Source organism: Rhagoletis pomonella, unplaced genomic scaffold, assembly GCF_013731165.1.
Source record: "Rhagoletis pomonella isolate Grant_MI unplaced genomic scaffold, Rhpom_1.0 Rhpom_scaffold_00004, whole genome shotgun sequence".
In the NCBI taxonomy this organism is placed as follows: Eukaryota; Metazoa; Arthropoda; class Insecta; order Diptera; family Tephritidae; genus Rhagoletis; species Rhagoletis pomonella.
In genome coordinates this window covers 4,328,586-4,349,206 of record NW_023458558.1, presented here as the reverse complement: position 1 = coordinate 4,349,206, position 20,621 = coordinate 4,328,586, and the positions used below count along the sequence as shown (strand labels likewise).

General features: G+C 34.3%; 2 protein-coding genes across 2 annotated transcripts; one reads left to right on the top strand and one right to left on the bottom strand.

Moving 5' to 3' along the window:
• Positions 1–13,119: 13,119 nt before the first annotated feature.
• On the bottom strand, positions 13,120–14,045 carry LOC118738368. The gene is made up of 3 exons (XM_036469290.1): positions 13,862–14,045; positions 13,715–13,779; positions 13,120–13,653 (listed from the first exon to the last, which is right to left on the bottom strand). Exons 1-3 carry the CDS (start codon positions 13,948–13,950, stop codon positions 13,415–13,417), a joined length of 393 nt encoding a protein of 130 aa, XP_036325183.1. The 5' UTR covers positions 13,951–14,045; the 3' UTR covers positions 13,120–13,414.
• Positions 14,046–17,022: 2,977 nt separating this feature from the next.
• On the top strand, positions 17,023–17,813 carry LOC118738366. The gene is made up of 3 exons (XM_036469289.1): positions 17,023–17,237; positions 17,302–17,369; positions 17,476–17,813. The coding sequence occupies exons 1-3, from the start codon at positions 17,134–17,136 to the stop codon at positions 17,703–17,705; spliced, it is 402 nt and encodes a 133-aa protein (XP_036325182.1). The 5' UTR covers positions 17,023–17,133; the 3' UTR covers positions 17,706–17,813.
• Positions 17,814–20,621: the final 2,808 nt, after the last annotated feature.

Genomic DNA, 20,621 nt, shown 5'->3' with positions numbered 1-20,621 from the left:
TGTAGAATAACATGGAAGCAAGTGTTGAAAATATCGCTTATACAAAAAACTGAAGTGTAGATGACATCGAACAGAGTACTGTGGTACTCCACAACGTGTGCCCGCCAATCATGAAAATATCTTGTCTACTTTTACTTTTACTGTTTACGGGGAAAAATTGTGTTGAGTTTGCTACAGTAATATCTCTTTTTAGTGAGTTTAATTTCGAGGTCGCTTCTTCCAATCCATAATTTTCCACTACACTTGCACTGGCTGTTCTCTTCGTAGCCTCCAAATGTATACCCCCACTTTGACCTCACTAATTGATTCATCAACAACAGTGCGTTAGGTCGCGGTGACTACACTCATCTAGCCAAACTTAGGCATTGTGATACCATTTAGTTGCTGCAATGTTGACTCTGACCTATTACTGGGCAAGAGGAACAATTAGTTTGTATAATGAAGCGTTTAGTTCGCAGATCTTTATTGAGCTTACGTCCGACAGACTGTTAACAAAGTACTGTTGGAGACGCCATCGCCAAACTCAGCCAATGGCAAATCCTCGATTTCTTAATAATCACGACAGCTGCGATAGTAGTCATTCGAAGGAATGCTCCTTCTTCTAATTAAATAAGAGCCTAGGTTCTGTCGCTACCGCATTAAACCACACGATGATTCTACAGCCCATCTTCTGCCCGCCTTTATATGTATATCTGGCTGTAGCTGAGCGAGCAAAGATGCTTGTCACAGGGTCAGGGTACGAATTCCACTACAGGCAACATGCAAATTAAATATTTGTTTTCTTTCATTTATACAAGCTTAACTGCATTGCTACTTGCCTGCGTTCATGACAAAAGTCTGTAGGTAGACTTTAGGGACCGTAACAGTTACAACCTTTATTAAAAAAATCGCTCCTTAACAATTATTTTTTGACTTTTATTTCATTACTCCTTAAATAAGAGTTATTTCTAATTTTTAGTTTATAAATCCAAAATAACAATTATTTATGGTTTTTATCTAAATAATCTGCAAGTAACAGTTATTTTTGGTTTTTAAATTATATAACAGTTATTTATGATTTTTAGTTTATAAATCCAAAATAACAACTATTTTTGTTAATTATTTAAATAATTTGCGAATAACAGTTATTTTTGATTTTTAACTTATATGTCTTAGAAAACAGTTATTGAAAACTTTTATTTATAAAACTCGTAAATAAAAATCAGTCGGTGACATTTACTTTTAAAAGACATCAATATAAATAAGTCACTGACTTTTATTTTTAAATCATACTTTTTAAAGTTATTTGTATAATTCGTAGTAAACTTTTGTTCTCCAACACCTTCTTAACTGCGAAGAATGATATTGACTTTTATACGTATAACTTAAAAAATAAATGTCGGTGACTGATTTATATTAATGACTTTTAAAAGTCAAAGTCACTGACTAATTTTTATTGATGAATTTTATAAATAAAAAAAAATTCAATAACTTTTATCTAAGACATATAATAGAAAAATCAAAAATAACTTTTATTTGCAGTTTATTTAGATAAAAATCAAAAATTATTCATATTTTGTATTTATAAAATAAAAATCGAAAAAAATTGATTTTGTTTATAATTTTAAATACGAATAACAAATAAAATTTATTTTCAAATTTGATTATCGGCGAAAAAAGAAATCGATTGGTATGTATCAATTAGTTGTAGAACATTTCCTTCATAGTGAATTTTTCAATGACAGTTTTCATCAATAACTGTTATGTTCAGTCCCTGGTTTAAGTACAACTTACATGACTTAAGTCGGCGTGGATAAGAAGGTGCCAATATTTCGGGACTGTGAGGTTTGTAGCATGGACTATAGAACTTGATTAGCGGGGTTCAGTCATTGTGGAGAAAAGCTTAGCAAATTGCTTTTTCTTACCAGCATCTAAATTACGTAATCCAGTAGCAAAAAATGTGGGTGCTTCGTCAAGCATTGATTTTATTTACTTATTTGCATATTCAACAATACATACATATTAACCACAGGAAATCTAAGTAATTAATTTTTAAAAAGCGTAGGTTTGCACATAAATAAAAACAAAACAAATTTGTATTTGTTTTAAGTATATATGTATTTAATCATTATGAATACATCTTAACAAAAGTAAATATATAAATATTCTAGTTTTAAGTTCGATATTTAATACTTTTGATAAACACTTACCTGCTTAGTTCATTTAGTTGAATGTATTGTTGTTTTGAAGTAAATATGTACATATATATTTTTTAATTATGTTATGAATCTTTAGGCGATTTTAAGCTTTAGCAAACACATTTTTATTAATTTGATATTATTTTTTTGGGTATGTATGTATGTATTAAAGTATGCACATGGCTCACAGTTTCACCCGGTGACGTAGGTTGTGTGATATTTTGTTTCGAGCGTATTGAGTAATTTATTTAGTATTTTGTTATAGCAAGATTCGCCAATAACGAGTTTAGTGTAGACAAACAGCTGAAATTAAAAAAATTAAAAATATTAAACAATCATTGTTTAGAAGCCAGATATGAAAACATCAAAAGCAAAAAAAATAAATTAAATAAATTATAACTAAAAAGGCTAGACCCAGCACCCACGGGATCGAAAAGCAATAGCCATGGAAAACGAGGGAAGCGATTTATACCTTTGTATACAAAACATCTTTGTACTTTATTTTCTATACCCATTCTTTTCTTCACCTAATACCTAAGGGTTTTCATTTATTGTGCATTATAAATATTTATCAGATGGCATTTGTAAATATATGGCGCAAAGCAACACTCAAAGATAAATGTTTATTCCTTGATAATACACTTGTCACACAGCAGGGCTTCTTTATTTAAATATTTATCCAAAGTTAGGGTTTCTTTTGAATTCGTTTTCGTAAAGATGCAAGACAACTGCAAGCATACATATATACATACATGTATACATACATACTTATATGTGTAATCCACCAAAGCGATGGGGAAACTTAATGTTAAGGGATTAAATTAACTGAGAATTGAATTTGTCAAATGGTTGTTGAAAGAAAAGTCAAATATTTATTATTTATTTATTTTGAAAGTGGCATAAGTCATATCATGCCGTATGTCTTCAGTTATCATTTATCATTAGCCAAAGGTAAAAAGTTTTTCCATTAGTTTATGACAGTGAAACGATTTACAGATGCTTTCAGTTAGAAGTAACCAACCATTTAAACCAGGTGGTAGGAAATTATTTATTCCACTTTCAAAACAAATGGCTCACATATGACCGGTTTTCAACTTATTTCTATTTATTGTTGGCAACCGTTGGATACATTCCGATTGTGGTTTAATAGCAGCAACAATAACTAATTTGGGATTCTAGTACCCTTATTCTTGTTACGAGTTACCATAGGTGAATTAAAATCTTTAGTCTATATATAAAATGCTAAGATACTAAATTCTGGCTAGGATAGTTGCAAGAATTTTGAATGACAATTGAAAGACACTAGGGTAGATAGTTTGAAAGATTTTGTTTATTCTGGCACGAAAGTCTTACAAAAAAAAAGTTCGGTTGCCATCTTCCATGCTGAAAAGTTCTTTTAACGAAAAGCACTTGTGGATGTTCCAAATGGAGATATTTATAATAACTACTACATGAACAAAGCACTTCCGTGCCATTCGAGAGATCCGAGATTCGCATCCTGGGGCAGCGGAAGATATCTTATTTTTTAATTAAATTTTCTTTTTCTTTTTAGATTTTGTTGATTAAAAAAGGAAATATATATATTTTTTAAATTTAATGTAATTTTTAGAGATTTAATTTATGTACCTTTTTTCATTTTTTCTTTTTAATTTATATTTATAGTTTTTTTCTTTTTTAGTTAAATTTTCTTTTAATCGTTAAACTTGTTTGTTTCAAAAATATTTTTTTTTAATCTAATTAAATTTCTGGGACTGTTTTATTTTTTAATTTAAATTTTTATTCTCGTTTTAATTTGATCTTTAAATTTTATTGCTTTAAAAGAAAATATTTTAATTTTTAGAAATTTATTTCTTATAATTTTTTTGTTTAATTTTTTAAATTTTTATTCAACAATTTTATTGAGTTTGAGACCACTTTTAATAAAAATTTTTATGAAAATGCAAAATTTACATTTTGGATAGGAGGTATAGCTAATTCGGAGATCACCCACATCTCCCATCACACTTCTTCAACTTTGATTCGATCCGATGACCCCAGCGGCCATAGCCAGCAGTCTACCTACTGAGCTAAGTTCGCCACGTAAACTCTTGTTGCTTTTTCAACTTATTATTTTTATTTAGTTATTTTTATTTTATTTATTTTTTTTATTATTTATGGCCTTATAAAAATTATATTCAACAATTTTTTTGAGCTTGAGGCCGTTTTAATTTTTAGTCTTTATTGTCTTAAAAAGACAAATGTATTCTTTATTTAATTTAATTTTTACAAAACTTAATTCTATCAATCAGGATAATGCACAGTGGTACAGCCCATACATACTATTTTGGAAAAAATTAGAAGGAATCGGCGTAGAACCTTAATTTTCCGCATCCAACATTTATGGACATAAATCAAGAAAGAAAGGAAAAATTGGCGTGATCGATTTAATATGAAGCATACGTCCCATACAAACCTAGCCTCAAAAATGTCTTAAAATTGCCTAAAAAATCGCACCAATGAACGTATAACTCCATATACTTGCATTAACATTATGTGTGAGCCCTCAGAAATTGGGCGTAATCGGTTTATGTCAAACCATACCACCCATACAAACATAACCTCAAAAACGCCTTAAAAGGCCGCAAAAAGCGGACCGATGAACATATAATTCCAAAATTTTTGGAAAATGGGAGTAATCGGCCATCATTACTCTATTAGGTAACGTTACAATTCGCAAATATGCACAAATGTTTTTTTTTCAGAAAGCGATTGAATATATTCCGGTCTTTAATTTTTTATAGTAATTCGGTGAACGGCTATGAAGGAAACATAGTTCCTGTGCATAAAAGGTGCCAAATTTAGCATTTGTAAAGTGTAATTTTTATCTGCTTATACTTATTAAAATATTTAGTCGATTGCCCTGATTTTTTCTCTATTTTGTCTACTAAGTGCTATATATTCATATGAACCTACAAGAAAAACAAAAGTTATAAGAAAAACACATTAATTAATGAAAATCTGAATGAGTTGTACTCAAAAAGTTTAATTTTTTCCGCCGAAATACCACTGTGCAACGCTAAGACTTTCTTTTTAAAGACAGAAAAGAGCTTTCAAGATAGTTTCCAGAATTGACCATTTCTTTACAAAAAAACTTTTAGTATGTATTACCCAAAGCGAAAGTATAAATAAAATTACTGGTACTAAGCAAGTACTCCCATCAATTTTGAGTTAAAAACAAGGAGTGTGATTGACGACCGCAGCTACAGTCAATTTAATAAAAAGTACAACAAAATATGATAATTATGTAGTATTTGTGAAGATGAGTTATACAAAACCAAAACCGGGGCTTGGCAAGCATGGGCAAACTTTGCGAAAATTGACTGTTTCTAAGGAGCGTCCAAGTAAAAAAATTTTCTCATTGGCGAATTTCACTTTTCCCTAGATGAGCAGCAAAATCAATATTTCCTTGGCGCAACTTATTTGAATTTCATTAATGCAGACACCCACGCTTTGCAGCCAGAAAAATTGCTATGGCAAAAGCACAAACAAGTCAATACACGAGTGAAACGAAATTCCACGAAGTGGCAGCAGTAGATATGTTGCAAAAAAAAAAAAACAGAGATAAATATGAAAAATAAAATGCGCCTGGTATAGACTGCTGTTGAGTAAAAGTTGTCTTGCAACTTCAGCAACAAGTTGACAGCAGCGCAGCGACTACGAGCGGGGTAGTGCGGCAAGTAATAGCAGTCTCATACCGCTGCTGGGGCTTGACTTTGCGCTATGTGCGTGCGAGTGTGGCATGGCAGTGGCGGCGGCGGCGGCGACCTGTGCAACAAAATCTGCTTGCCAGCTGTTTGTCTTGCCACGCTTTTTGTTTTGGTGTTGCCTACTGCTTGCGGCTGGGAGTCGCAGCCGCCGTTGCCGCCGAAGGAAATGAGGTCAACTGTTATGCCGCCAAATGGCAAAAGCAGATAAACAGATGCAGCAGCCAACAGCGAGAAAATAAAGAACGAAACGAATACAGTTAAAGCAACGGCAACGGCAATGGCCACAGCAAAGAGATAACAACGTTGCAATGGTTGTGGCACAAAAAGCGTTCGCTGATTGAATTTTCTTCTGTTAGGGAAGAAGAAGAGGAGCAAGAAGCAGCTGGGTCAGGGGACTAACGCCAATTTGTTCGAGTGTTTTTGTTCCGCTCAGCTTTCTGTTTTCTTTTGCTAACTTTTTTATTATCATTTGTTGTTTTTTTTTCACCGCAATATCGTAAACACATTACTGTACCGTTAGCAACCGCGTGCGTACACTCTTAGTATACGAGTATATGGCATTGCGTGCCGCCGCGGCCACGCAAAAAGTAAACTACATACATGGAGACTCTGGACGACGGTTGGCCATGTCCCGTGGCACTGCAATGTTACAAATGTCATTAGCGCTGCGTGATGGCGCATTGTAGTTGCACAAATGGTCTGACGCATTGCTTTGGCGATGCGTAAGCGTGTGGCACTTTTTTCACTTTTGTTATTACTTTTTTTTTGTATTTTTGCTTTATCGTTGGCTGCATTTGTTTGCTAGTTTGCTATTTGGCTAGTTGCATCTCGCTTTTCACCAATTTATTGTTGAGTTCTTGATTGCCTCTCAAACGTATTGATTGCGGTCGTTTGGTGGAAGCAAGCCTGTTAGCTTCGGCAGAAAGGCTTTTGAAGTGATTTTGGTGAAAGCTGCTTAGTGCTAGTAAAGTTTAAGTTATGTTTAATCACATTAGAGCTATACATAAATACATAACTATTTATTAAGGAATTTGGGGTTGAAGTGGGTGACTAACATTTAGTGGGCTACAAGTCCTATTTCCGATTTAGAAGCATCAAATTATATAGAAATCAATTTATACTATAGCTCAAACCCCAGACAAATTAAAGTTCACTTATTTTCTATGTGTGAAATAAGGGTGAAATACTGGAGTATAACAAAGTTTTATCTTGAATTTGGTTTTTGACACTTGCCACTCGATAACTTAGTTTAGTCAAAAAAATCACCGCGACCTGCTTCGTTACGTATTTCCTAAAAGTTGTATGCTTATTTATGGCACAGTTTGCGGGCTGACATCGAAGAAAGTGGGTACTGTTGTAGGCAAGCTGGGTTCTAGAAGCGTGTTGCTCCAATCCTCAACAGCCTACTCTCTATTTTTGATTTGTAGTAGTGAGACTAAAGCTTCTGTACTATTTGACAAGTTTGTATCACTGGTTATTTCAGCGATGAACGAATTTCATGTGAATACAAATACCTTGGATCAAGTGCCATTCTGTTCCTTTACTTAATTCACTTACTCTCTTTTACATTCTATAGAAGCAGAGGAAGACATTGATTCAGCCACTGAAAATAGTTTCATATTGGACTCGCGCATATCGTTTACCGCGATAAAGTTTTTCATAAAAATCGTTTAACGTTGGGAGGCTGTGTAAAGCTATGTATAGTTTTCACCACCTGTGAGCCAAAAACTCGACAAAATATGCGATATCTTTAGAGAATCCTGTCCCGATACCGAGGCCTATAACGAAGTCATAGGTGTTGAGTTATTCTTATTAACAGCAATAACAATTATGTAAATCTGTATTCATAATCAATAATTGCTGTCGACTTAAGTCCGATTTTCCGTGAATTGTACGAAAATATTCCGGCAGATTCTGCAATTCACTTCCGAGTGAATTTCAATCTAACTCGCTTTGAATTCAAATTGGCAGGGATTGAAATTCACTCGGAAGTGCAGGTTCTGACCTGATTGACTATCACTGAATCCGAATTGGTATTAACGTAGCATATACTTTGAATGAATACGTAGCAACTTGGATGCAGTTATCTCATTTTCGTAGATTTTACGAAAATCGGGTTATGATGGATTCAGCGATAATCTAGGATACCTATCCGATGATACCTCATTTTTGTAATTAGATTATAAAAAGGAATTTAGTTGACTCATTTGACAATTTTATCGAAACTTGCCGCGCTCATAAATCTTAACAAATAAAAATGCTAACACTTTTTTAAGTCTGTTTATGCCAGTTTTGGTATAAAATTAGGCGAAGTCCATTGAATCTTGTTACGTTTAATATGGAACAGCCGCTTTATTTAAATTCAAAAAACAGGACACTGATTGCAACACATACGAGACTAGACTTTTGACCAGGAATTGGACCAAACTTAGCAAGTAGATCGTTTCCAAAATGGACTACAGCAAAATCTGACAAAGGAAAATGCGCGTGTTGAAAAAATCCATAATCGCCATTGTGAAAATCTACACAAAGAAAAAAGTAATATACTTTTTTCAAACATAATCATTTTTAGTTTTTCCATGTAAGCCATTTAAAACTTTTGAACAGAAAATGCATTTTTTTAATAAACTTAAACATAAGTTTGTTTGGTTTATCGGTCACAAAGTGGGATTTCATCCGGAATGCAAAAATCATACGACACATGAAATTTTGTTTGTAGGTACCTACTGGTTAAGTATTTTTAAATCCCCTTTTAATTTTTAGCTAAGTTGTCACTTAAAACGATTCCCCTTTATTAATACATTAGTGCGTTTCGTCGTTCCAAATGGTTACACTTTCTTTAAATTATTATTTTTAAGTCTGCACTGTGGACATATTTTGGTCGTTTTCAGCATTCGAAATGCATTTCGTTGGATTTAGGTTCGACTAATAAGAGAAGAAGCTCGGCCAAACACTAACAGTTCATTGCATTAAGAGAACGATAGTTTAAAACAACATTGGTTTGTTAACTTTTAAAAATAATCACTTTTTTAATGTTTTTATTTTCATATATCGTCGTTTAAAGCACAAAACCGCGTATGTGTGCTAGCATAAATTATTTTCTAGAGACTAAAACACTCATATTTTAAAATGGTTCCCTTTTTTATAAAGCAATCGCATTTCAGGTTAGTATATTTCAGGACGAATGGATAAGGATTGAGGCAAGAGCTTGCGTAAGCAAATCCAATTTTTGGCAACAAATGTCAGTTACGCGGTTTTACAGACGATATACATAAAAGACGATATACATATATAGTGATTATCATAACTATATGAAACCATTTAATTTTTATTATTAAATTTTAATGATTTTCTTAGACAGATTTAGTTCATTCCTAAACAAAAAAAAAACCTCATAAATGCAAACTTCAAACTTTGTACCAAAAAGGATGGCCATATGAAAGAAAACGAGTGACACTATCAAAACGAAAAACTTCAAAAGGTCTACGATATTAGGTATCTATCTACTTGAAACTTGTACTTTATTTAAATAGCAAAAGACATTCCCAAATGTTTTCTAAACATTTCTTAAAAAAAAATTTGAAATTTTGATAAAACGAACAGGTAGTATCAGCAGATCAGCTGTTTTATTTTTTTTTAATTATTTGGTCTCGAAAGTGTTAAACATTGTGTTTAGTTTTTTCTCAAAAATTCTAAATTGCCAAAAAGTGTTTCATAAAAAGCAGCGACTTAACACCATATTTTGGAACGTACGCTTACTGGACCTTGCAAAGCATGGATCAATGCAAAGCATTGTTGGAAGCAACAAATTAGGAAGAAAGAAAGTGGCACCACTTTTTTTTCAAAATTTCGTTTATATTTCACATGACCTACTATGACTTTTAAAAAACTTTAGATTTTTGACACTTTACATTTTCGTTCTAAAGCAACTTTCAATTGTTTCATATGCCTTGGATGAAACTTTGTTGATTTTTTTTTTAATTTTTGTACAAAATTTGAGAGTTTGTTTTATATAGAATGAACTATGTTTTTAAAATAATAGTAAATAGTCAAAACATGTCAATATGTGGGTGTCATATAGTTATGATAAGCACTATATTACATTTGATTATAGTTTGAATGTATTTTAGTACATATTTTTTTGGTAATATTTGCCATTTTTGATCACTTACAAAATTTTTGGTCGATTTTCATATAGTTTTCGATTTTCAAAATCACATGCATGTGGGTTTAACAATATTACAACGTAAGAAAAATTTGAGTACATTAGGTTGGTTTTTTGCTATGAACTTTGCAATTTCTAAAGTCTTCTCTAGGCGTGAAATTATTGCACGCAAAAATGTGATTTCTTCTTGAACAGCACTTAGTCGCAGCTAATACACAAGTTACAGTTATTCGCGTAGGAATTAAAGATTTTATGAACACTGACGCACACTTTCTCTGATTTTTTCCATTTGCCAACGTTCTCCAATTAGCAATTCACCAGTTCTGAGAAAAAACATCTTGATTTTTGTTCATTCGAAAAACTAAAAACCCTTTTTACTTTTCACTTAAATACCATTTGAAATGTCTTCACAATAGCATTGTGCATACTCGAATCCCCTAACTGCTTCAATAAAATTTTCATACCAATGCACAACTACGATGTATTTCATAGAGCCTTAAATTTAAGCTTCTTGAACTTAAATTCTTAATCCAAACTGAAATCAACCAAAAATTTAACACGTTTCCATTCAATTAAATTCACCTGTTGCACATGGAGACCCAAAAGTCGACAGCGGCAGCTACAGCAACAGCAATAGCCCTACCGAAAAGGCTCGAATTGCAAGCACCCCGTGTCAGCAGCTGCAACAACAATTGCAACAATGCAAACAATTAAGTATGTATGTAGGTATGAACGAGAATGCACACTTGATTTGGAGCAGGAATGAGAGAACGAGCGGTTCCAGAACCGAGGACCGCAAACATACAAAATACAGATAAGAAAAAAAGCCGACGAGCGACAATCAGCGCGAACGAGCAACTGCCAGTAGGCGCAGGTAAGCCGAGCTGCGTTTCAATCACAACGTACAACGTCAACGGCAACGCAAAAACGTGTTTATTTGTGGACAATGTGGGGCCCCCAATGGGGGGGGGGGGTGTTGATGCTGTGCAATGAGCAGGGGGAAGCAACACACAAACGCCTACCAACTGTCAACGACGTGTTTTAGTTGGGGCGCAAAACTTGTTTTCACTTCACTGCACCAGACCACCGCCGTCTCAAGAGAATCGCGTTAAGCTAAGCAACGTAGGCCAGCGATAAACAAGCGACAAATGTACGATAGTACGGAGACGCACACAAAAAACTTTACTTATTTCTTTTTCAATAACAATTCATATATAGCAAATAAGCGGCGTTTCGTTCGAAAGTACTACTACTCGCGATATGCGTCGACTCGTCACAACAAAAGTTCGCTCAACACTGAATCGCATCGAGACCGAGAGACAAGTGCAGACCGTAGTCGAGAACACCTGAAAAGCCGGCGGAATGCAATGGCATTGGAATAATGGCAAACAACAAAATGCTAGCGTATTTAAAACTGGTTTTTGTAAATTTTTTTTTGTTCATGGCTTTGTTGTTGGAATGGTTGTTGAGGTGTTTGTTTAGGTGGATAGTTGTTTATTTGGTTGGCTGACTGGTCGACTGGTTCGATAGTTGGCTTGCTATTTGTTTGATTCATTTTGGATTAACAGGTGCACATGTGAAGATCGTTGCAGTCACTGTAAAGTAGCCATGTGAATTGCATGCGGAAATGTTATGTCACTGCTGATTGGCATGTTACTAACATTAAACTGTAGTTTAAAGGTTAAATGTTCAAATAGCAGAGAGCTGTTATTAACTCCCCATGTTAACTAAGGTAAGTGCTGTCAATGGGTTATGAATAATAACTAAGAAATTGCTTTTTCTTAAAATTTCAATGTAAAATAAATTTAAGCAAAAGATCTGACATTTCAAAAAACCGCAATTGCTTAGCTTTTATTCATAAGGGTAAATATGTAAATGTAGTTACGCAGTCACCGAACTGAACGGGTTGCTAGACGAACTGGAGAAGATGGGTTTGCGGAGAAGAGTTAAGATCTGCGGCTTGATTTATATGTAAAGCTGTCTCTGCTAAAGTTATTTTTTTACTCATTACCTCAATAATGTTCGATGGGTTACCACTATTGGAATCAATGAGACACAACGAGCCAACTTTTGCTAAATTTAGCGCCGCTAATATTGCGACCGGAATGATATTGCGGAATTGGGGCCACTGGTAGCATAGCTGTCTCAGTGTTTGGACTATGTAAGTAGTGTTCGAAGAAGCTTAGACTTGATGCCTGATAACATACTTAGACCATTTCATTACTACTTGTACGTACATATATAGATTGGCGTAAAAAAGTACCTTCAAAAATTCGATTAATCGATTATTTCTCAATAATTGTAATTAATTTGTTTGGCTTGTGATTAGTCACACGATTAATTAATCGATTATTTTATATATTTTTGCGATCCCTACTTCCCTCTTACAATGACGGGGACACTGGCCAAGTAGGCTGAGAGTTCAGCAAGACTAACTTCCATTTTCTTGAGTAACTTATTGACCACCCACCCACCAGACCAGAGTAGTGGCGAAAAAGCGCCACCTGTGGGGTACTCACCATTTTTGTAGGCTTATGCATACCGCACTATTCCTTGACACTGCTGCAATTCATCGTGTTGCTTATCCGGTTTGAAAGTACAGCGTTTATTCCTTCAAAAAATAGTTTGTTTGTACCAAGTGCCGCAGCTACATCAAGGAATACCTCCAACCCGAACTCACCATTATCAAGAGCTACTCCTAACCGTGTTACACTGTATAGGACAGGCTACACCACTATTCGCCTTCCATCTCAATTTCTACAGGACAAACAACAAAGTCGGGCTAGTGGGCCCGTAATCCTTAAAGTGCGCATGGGAGATTATGCATGGCTTTGGCACTAATACTACCCGTGTCATTCATCCTGACATTGGTACAAATATAAGTATTTCGGCCTGATGCAGATCTCATACAAAAACTAAATGAGAGCGTTTTTACACAAACAAAATCGAATTAAATGGAGCTGAACTGGGAATATTCCTAGGTACCATTATTTTTAAGTTCTGTAGCTTTAAAAAACGTCTACAGATAGAATACTTTCTTCAATTGCCGGTATCTTTATTTCATGAGTAATGTAAATGATTTCATACGAATATTTAAACGACATTTCGTGAATGGTTTTAATATTTTAAGTAATAGTCTTATATATATGCATAGTGGCTGCAATATGTCACTATTCTTTTCCAGTTAAATATTAAATAATTAGTTAAACGAGTACTACATATTATAGTGCATATGCAAATGTATATCTTTCAAGTTGAGCCTGCATTTTAGTTTTTCGTTTCATTCATTGTTGAACACCCAACAGCCGACAACCAAATGTGTCAGCTTAAAAACCGTATTCCTGCAGATTTGGTTGCATGCGTTTCGCAAACTCTGCCCAAGGCGAAAGTTTGGGTACATTGCTGCCGCAGAGCGTCAATTTTCGACTACAGCGGTCGCAGCTGCAGTATAAGCCTGGCCTGCAATCGCTTGCCTCTCCATACAGTTGGCAGGCCTCACCCAGACCCTTATAGCATATTGTGCGTGCAAGGCAGAACTCAGGGTTGAAATTCACACTGAAGTTACCTAGAAACATTTGTTGAATGAAAAATAAATTAACTTCCTACTACACAAATATTCAATTTACCATGAACACAGAGCTCAGGATAAACATTGGGCGGACCACAGTCAATAGGTTTTGGAAAAAATGGGCTGTAAGATGCGAGGAAATAGAAAGAATGTTATTTACACCTTCTTATAAATGTGAAGGTATGCGGTTTTCAAATCTACTTACATGCCATGTATTCCGTTTAGCTGGAAAATCAAAGCCAGTGCGAGCGTGAAGCACAGTCTGGTCAACAAGCCGAGACCACGATATGACATTTTAAATCTTTTTGGTAATGTCACAGTAGCTTTTGGGTTTTTCTGCTTTCAGTCTTGCGTTTCAGCGGCTCTTAGCTTTGTTCTAACTGTTTCGCTGCAGATGAATTGGATGATGTTTCTTCGAAGCAGCTAAGGCTTTTATAGCCGCTTTTACTTTTGTTAGCCTCATCCTTGAATCGTAATTTATGCAGCATTAATTATTTCAATACACTGATTGCAGACAGTTTCGATTAAATAAAGGAAGCTTAGACATTTTTCCACAAATTTCACTGTCAAGCAGTTTTTTTCTCTCGTTATCCTTGACCGTCGTTAATTGCTCAATGAAGCGCGTAACGCGTGGGCCGCGAGTGACTTATAAAATGGAAATTCTGTAGGCCAGTGGGATGGTAACAATGCGCCAATGAAACGCTATTCGACTGAACATAAGTAATAAGAAAACTATAAGATGTTAATTAAGACATGTACCTACATTAGAGTGGTCTACACTTTTTTCAGTTTTTGTGCAGAAAGTTGCAATCTGTATTCAGAAATTCGAATTTAGAATTTCTTTTTTAAATTCAGAAAGTTGCAATTCGAATTCAGAAAGCTACGTTTCAAATTCAGTTTTGTGATTATATTGATTTATTCGTGTGTTTTAAAAATTTTTGGTTTTTGTTGCACGGTGTAGTAATGAGATTTTTGATGCGGTTTTTTTAACTTTTTTCAAAGATTTGAGTAAGAAAAACTTGAATAACTGCTCCAAAATTTTACCGATATAGACTTATGAGGTATCAGTGGAAAGATGTTTATTTCTCGCCCTTTTTATTTCTTTGCAAAAAACTCTTCACGTCCCAATTTTTTTTTATCCAATACCAACGCATCTTAGTTCAACATGGAATGATACTCGTTTTTCTTACCTCTTTTATACTTCAAATGAGCTTATTCGCAAAGAAATTAAAAGGGGGAGAAAATACCTGACCAATAATACCTCAGAAGTCTAAATTGGTAAGGTTTTTGGTTGAGTTATTCAAGTTTTTCTTAAACCAGTCTTGGAAGAAAGTGCAAAAACAGCATCAAAAATCTGATTGTATGATTCCGTAGAACAATTTTTGTAAATATTTTTACGCAAACTTTTTAAGCTTAACCCTCTAGTATGACAATTTTTTTATGAGTTGAAAAATTCAGGAATGGGTGATTTTAGCCCGAGAAATCCAAAACTGATGTCCATTTCGATCTGTGATAGTAACTATTTCCTACAGGGGAGAAAAACCAAGACCGTCTGGAGACGGGCTCGCCGATATACTTACACATATTTTCAGCTTTCTCTTACACAATGTTGACCTACGAACCGGCAATGCCGTCTGCAGATGGTCAAAAATGCAAAACTGGGGTTTTATATGTCGGCAAGCCGGTCTGTAGACGGTCTGTGTTCGAAAGCAATTTTCTCCATTTCGAATGGTGACATAATTGTAAAACTTATAATAAAATACGGTGCTTTTAACAACGAAATCCACCGAATTTTTTTATATCAAAAAATCTTTCAAAAGAAAAAATTTCTTTAATTCCGAAATTACTAAAAAGCAAGAAATAATTAATTTTAACCGTGTTTTCAAAGTCTGTAATTCAACATCCGATTAAAATAAAACGGATTGACATAACGGATTAAAATTTACATCGCCTTAAGGGTACGATTTTTGTCTAAAGATCGTGCCTTACGAATATAGAAAAAAATTATTATAGGTGCACTAAAAATGTGTTTAGTTAACCACCGACTGGAGGCGGTTCTGCCTACTAGAGGGTTAAAGTGTTCAGTCATCTGAGGTAATTTTTTCAAAATATATTAAAAAAAAACTGGTTTTATTAATAAAAAAAAACAATTTTTTGGAGGTATTTTCAAATCGGTCCAGTTCACGTAAATCTTAATATTTTTGCGAGATATTTTGGCGGAAGTCTTAAAATATAATAGATTTTATAATTCCAGTGGAAGAACGATACCGCTTTTGTTTTTGTATGGGGAGTGATGCAGTCTACTGTACATAAATTGACTATGATTACTCGGCCGTTTATCATAGTAGCACAATGCCACTAAGTGCGTTCAATCATTTACAATATGTAATCAACTTTGACCTTAATTATCTCAAAAAAATATCAGATCTACTTAGATCCTTTTGATTCTAACCCCTTCAATTGTAATGTAATTGCATTTATGAAGCTCTGCTTACTTACTTCAGCGCAAGCCCGGCCTTTAAAAATTGTTCACTACAGATATTGTGGCGCCTTATTTATCATTTTGGATTCACGTTTGGAAAACCATTTTTTTATACATAAATTGTGTATACATTTTTTATGCAATTTAGAGTTTCTTGTATCACAAATTAGGAATCAAAAACGTGTTTTGTGAACATACCTTTACCCTTATCATATAACCATGACCATGACCATTACCATTACTACTACCAATAACATTTCCATTACAATAACCATTACCATAGCGAATTCCATTACTATGGACGTTACCATAATTATTACCATAACCTTTAGAATTATCATTGCCATTAACCTTACCCATTTCCATTACCATTACTAGCAACATTACCATCAGCATTACCATTACCATTACCGTTACCATTACTATACCTTTACTTTAACCATTACCACTACCATTACCATTAAAATCCATTAACATTGTCACTGCCACTACAATTACCATTACCATTACTATTACCACTATCACCACGATTACCATTACCATAACAATTCTCGCTACAATTACTATAACGATTACAATCACCATTTCCTTTACCCCTTCAATTACTATCACCATTACCAATACCACTACTATTACCAATATCAATCAATTAAACAACGAACCCACAAATCCCATCCTAGTCAACGTCAGAAAAATTAATTCGAAATTTCATTAACAGTCGCCTAAGTGACCAAGAATATATAATTAAGTTAATTTCCTAGAAATTTGCATTACATAGAATACATGTGCATGTATGTATGTGAGTCAGTAGAAGTGTACTCAGGATCTTAATCGACTATAAAAGGCTGCACAGTTTTCTGTCACAGACATCAAATACATTGGTAGCCTTAAGGTGGCTACAACGAGTGGTGCTATAAAATCAAAAATATCCTCAATGAAAATACATATTCAAGTGCTTTATTAATCGTTACTAAAAAATAAGAAGATAAGGGGAAATGTCCTATAGTGGTATGGTGTACTCGCGCACTAGTTGGTTAACCAAGCTGAGTTGGATGTTGGCATTGACGCTAATGTTCTGGTGTCGCTCAACAGAGGGAATGTAAGTTGAAAATACATATATATATGTATAGCAATGTTAAGAGATAAAAAATATACATTTTCAGGCCACCTTTCCAACAATCCGTGGATTGTGGTCCAAGTGTAACCGAATATCCTTTAAATTGTGCGCATGGTAAGCAGGCTGCTGATCTTTTTTTTTTGTTGTGTTTTATTTTTTGAAGAAATTCCTATAGTGACCTAAATAATATATGCATGTATGTATTTTATTATCCTTTAAGGTGAACTACAAATTAATATGAATCGGACCGCATGTGCAAATCGAATTGTTTGTTATAGTAATTTGGGTGAGATGTGTCAACGGTATGGTGCTATGAGCAATTGTTTGCCAGGTTTGATTTGCAGCTGTGATAGGTGTCGTGAAATGTTGACAATATGCGGTCAAAGACTACGATCACCAATGTATATGCCAAAGCGAATGAAGCCAACATTTCCGGAATACGGTTTTTAAGTGAACGAAATTATTGTACTATTTAGTATCACGCATCTTACCTGGAAACCTGCAAACGATTAGATGCTTACAAATAACGACTACAAGCCAAATATTTATTAGCGGAATATAATAGAGAAAGTAATTCTCGTAGTGTTTTTTAAGAACATATAAACGTGGTAACATATGTAAATATGTACATATGCGTTGAGTCTTTGGAATATAGAAAATACTTATTTATCTGATTGTGATAATAAAACAATTTCCATGGGGGAAGTTAATAAATCTATGGGTTTCATGTTACATTGATTACAAACTAAATTTTCTTTTGTTTATAAGCAACAACGTCTATTTAATTGGACAAATTAACTTCTGAATGCTATTTCCTCAAGAAAAAGGAAAGTCTGTTGATAATACCTAGTGAAAAAAAGTCGGGAAATGGAAAAATTATTCTTTCTTAAAATTTTCATTTCGTTTAGTAACGCGAACCGCACAGAAATCTTTAACGTGTAATGATGTGTACGTCGAATATAAAATTGGAAATATTATTACCTAACAAGTTGTATTAACCGCAAAACGGGGTACAGGTTGCTAATCGTATTTAAACCGACTGGAGAAATGACAAAGGAAATTTTGACCATACTACCGAAAGACCTAATTATTTCAGAAAAGAAATTGACAAGTAGGTTAACTTCTTAGAATCAGTTTTGTGTGAAACTAAGACAAAACTCAAGGCTGAAGAATCACAAGATGAGAAAAGTTGCGGAGAAAAACTCTGAGTATATTCCTGAGATGAAAAGCTTCTCATAAAATTCATTTGCCGTAAAATTGTATGTCCTTCAATTTGAGTTACAGGTTAAACAAAGTATTAAAATGTATTCCGGCAAAAAAAATAGAAATAACAGATTGCCATATCGGAAGGTGAAATGGTGCATGCTCAATTCTGGTTATACAACAAAATTCCGTCAACCTGTTTCCTCAATTTGCTATAATAATAATGTGGCTGGGTACCTACATATATATGTACATATGTAAGTCTGACAACAAAATATTCAGACGCGATCGTCCCGAAAATTAGCAGCCAATCGACTCATAACTTAATGTCAGCTACTTCTGCCAGAAAAAAACTACACTGATCTTGTAGACAAATTTTAAGGATAAAAGATGGTTTACTGTAAAAGACCTAACCGACGATTATCCCGTCTAGTTTCAACATATCCGTGCAGACTTGTGTGAGTGGAGAAAGGCGAATTGGTGCAAATCTAGCCCCGCTGTGATTTGTGTGTTATTGGTGATAATGTCGAATATCAGAGTGTCCAAGTCCTGAATCATTTAAGCACAGAGATCAACCTAAATCTGACTGCAGCCTTTGCTGCAACATCTTTGCAGATTGGAAGTGGGTTTCAGTGCGCCACTGATTCAAATGAGCACGCATCGTTGTACCAGCTCCAGCCTTCTGATTAGTGTAGCATGTATTTGCTCTTACATTTCACCAAACGAAGACTGCATAAAAAATTATGAGTTTCATATAGCTAGGAAATTGCCCTAGGAGAGAGAGAATCATATCTTACATATTTCCTCGTGTAACGGTAAAGAGTCGTATGTGTTTTTTGCACTTTACTCAAGATATCTAAAGTATTTTTAGTCCAACGAAATGCACCAGGCAAACGCCTCTAATTGAGGGAAAAGTAGCATGCGATATCTATACGGATGGTAATAGAAGGGCGAAGTGCTTCATACCGGATATATCAAGAAGAAGAATAAAAGAAATTCTTATAAATTTTATTAGTGGTCACGGTAGAGTAACACTTATCAAGCACTGTTCAGTGTAGGTTCTGCTACGGAGAACAGAAACGACAGGGCACATTATGTGCCACTGTGAAGCCCTCTCCAGGACTTAACTTCGCTTCCAACGGTCAGCGTACCTAGAAGCACATGGCCTTAATGGCATTCAGCTAAGAAACCTCGCGTGGATTAAAGAAGACCTGTAGTATATTTTTTCGGTCGTGGTAACTACGTAACCTGCTCCCTCCTCGCAATCTAAACTAGTATATCGCCTGAAAAGTTTTATTTTTCATTTTCATTGTATCGAGCCCTAACCTCCAAATTAACCTAAGTGACATTTTTTCCAAAATTTTATTTTTATTGCAGAAATATTCCTAGAGCATCTATATGCACTTCTGCATCAAAAAAAAAATTTTGAAAAAAATGTCGCTTACGTTATTTTGGCGGTTAGGGCTCGGTATGTTAATTATAAATATTGTCCATCCTTAGAATGACAAAAAATCGTATTTTCACATCTACAAGGGATTTACACCTTGAATTAAATTATATACTTCTTTACCATGCGGGCTATGTTTATATTTTTCAGAACTATTGTTTTAATTAAAAATCAATAAAATAAGACCCTCAAAAGCTTATTATTGCATGTCACACTCAACTCAAGAAAATAATCAATGAATTTAAATTCTTTTCCCAAAGAAGTAAAAAGCATTAACTCATTAGAGACACTACCCCGCTACCGATGTCTGTCTACTGCAATTGCTTGTAATGCGCCCCTTCAACATGCCATTAAGGTGTAAAGTACACAATTTCGAAAAAGGAAATGAAGTAAACATGCATAGCATGGCTAATAAATTGGAATGTTTGGAATTTTTTAAAAGAATAACAGAAAAATCGACGAAAATTACAACACCCAAAGTAGTAAAAATAAATGTACAAATACAATACGATTTTGCTTTTTGTTTGCCGCACATGAACTGAAATAAATTTGTGACCTCTAGCCCGAGCATTTTAACGATTTCTTGGCTGGCAGGTAACCCAAATGTCAAATAAACAAATAATAAAAAAAAATAATTGTCTTGAGGAAAATAAATTCGGTGACTGTAATTGTTGTATGCACGTGTTGCACACACTGGGAAATTCGTTACGAATGCC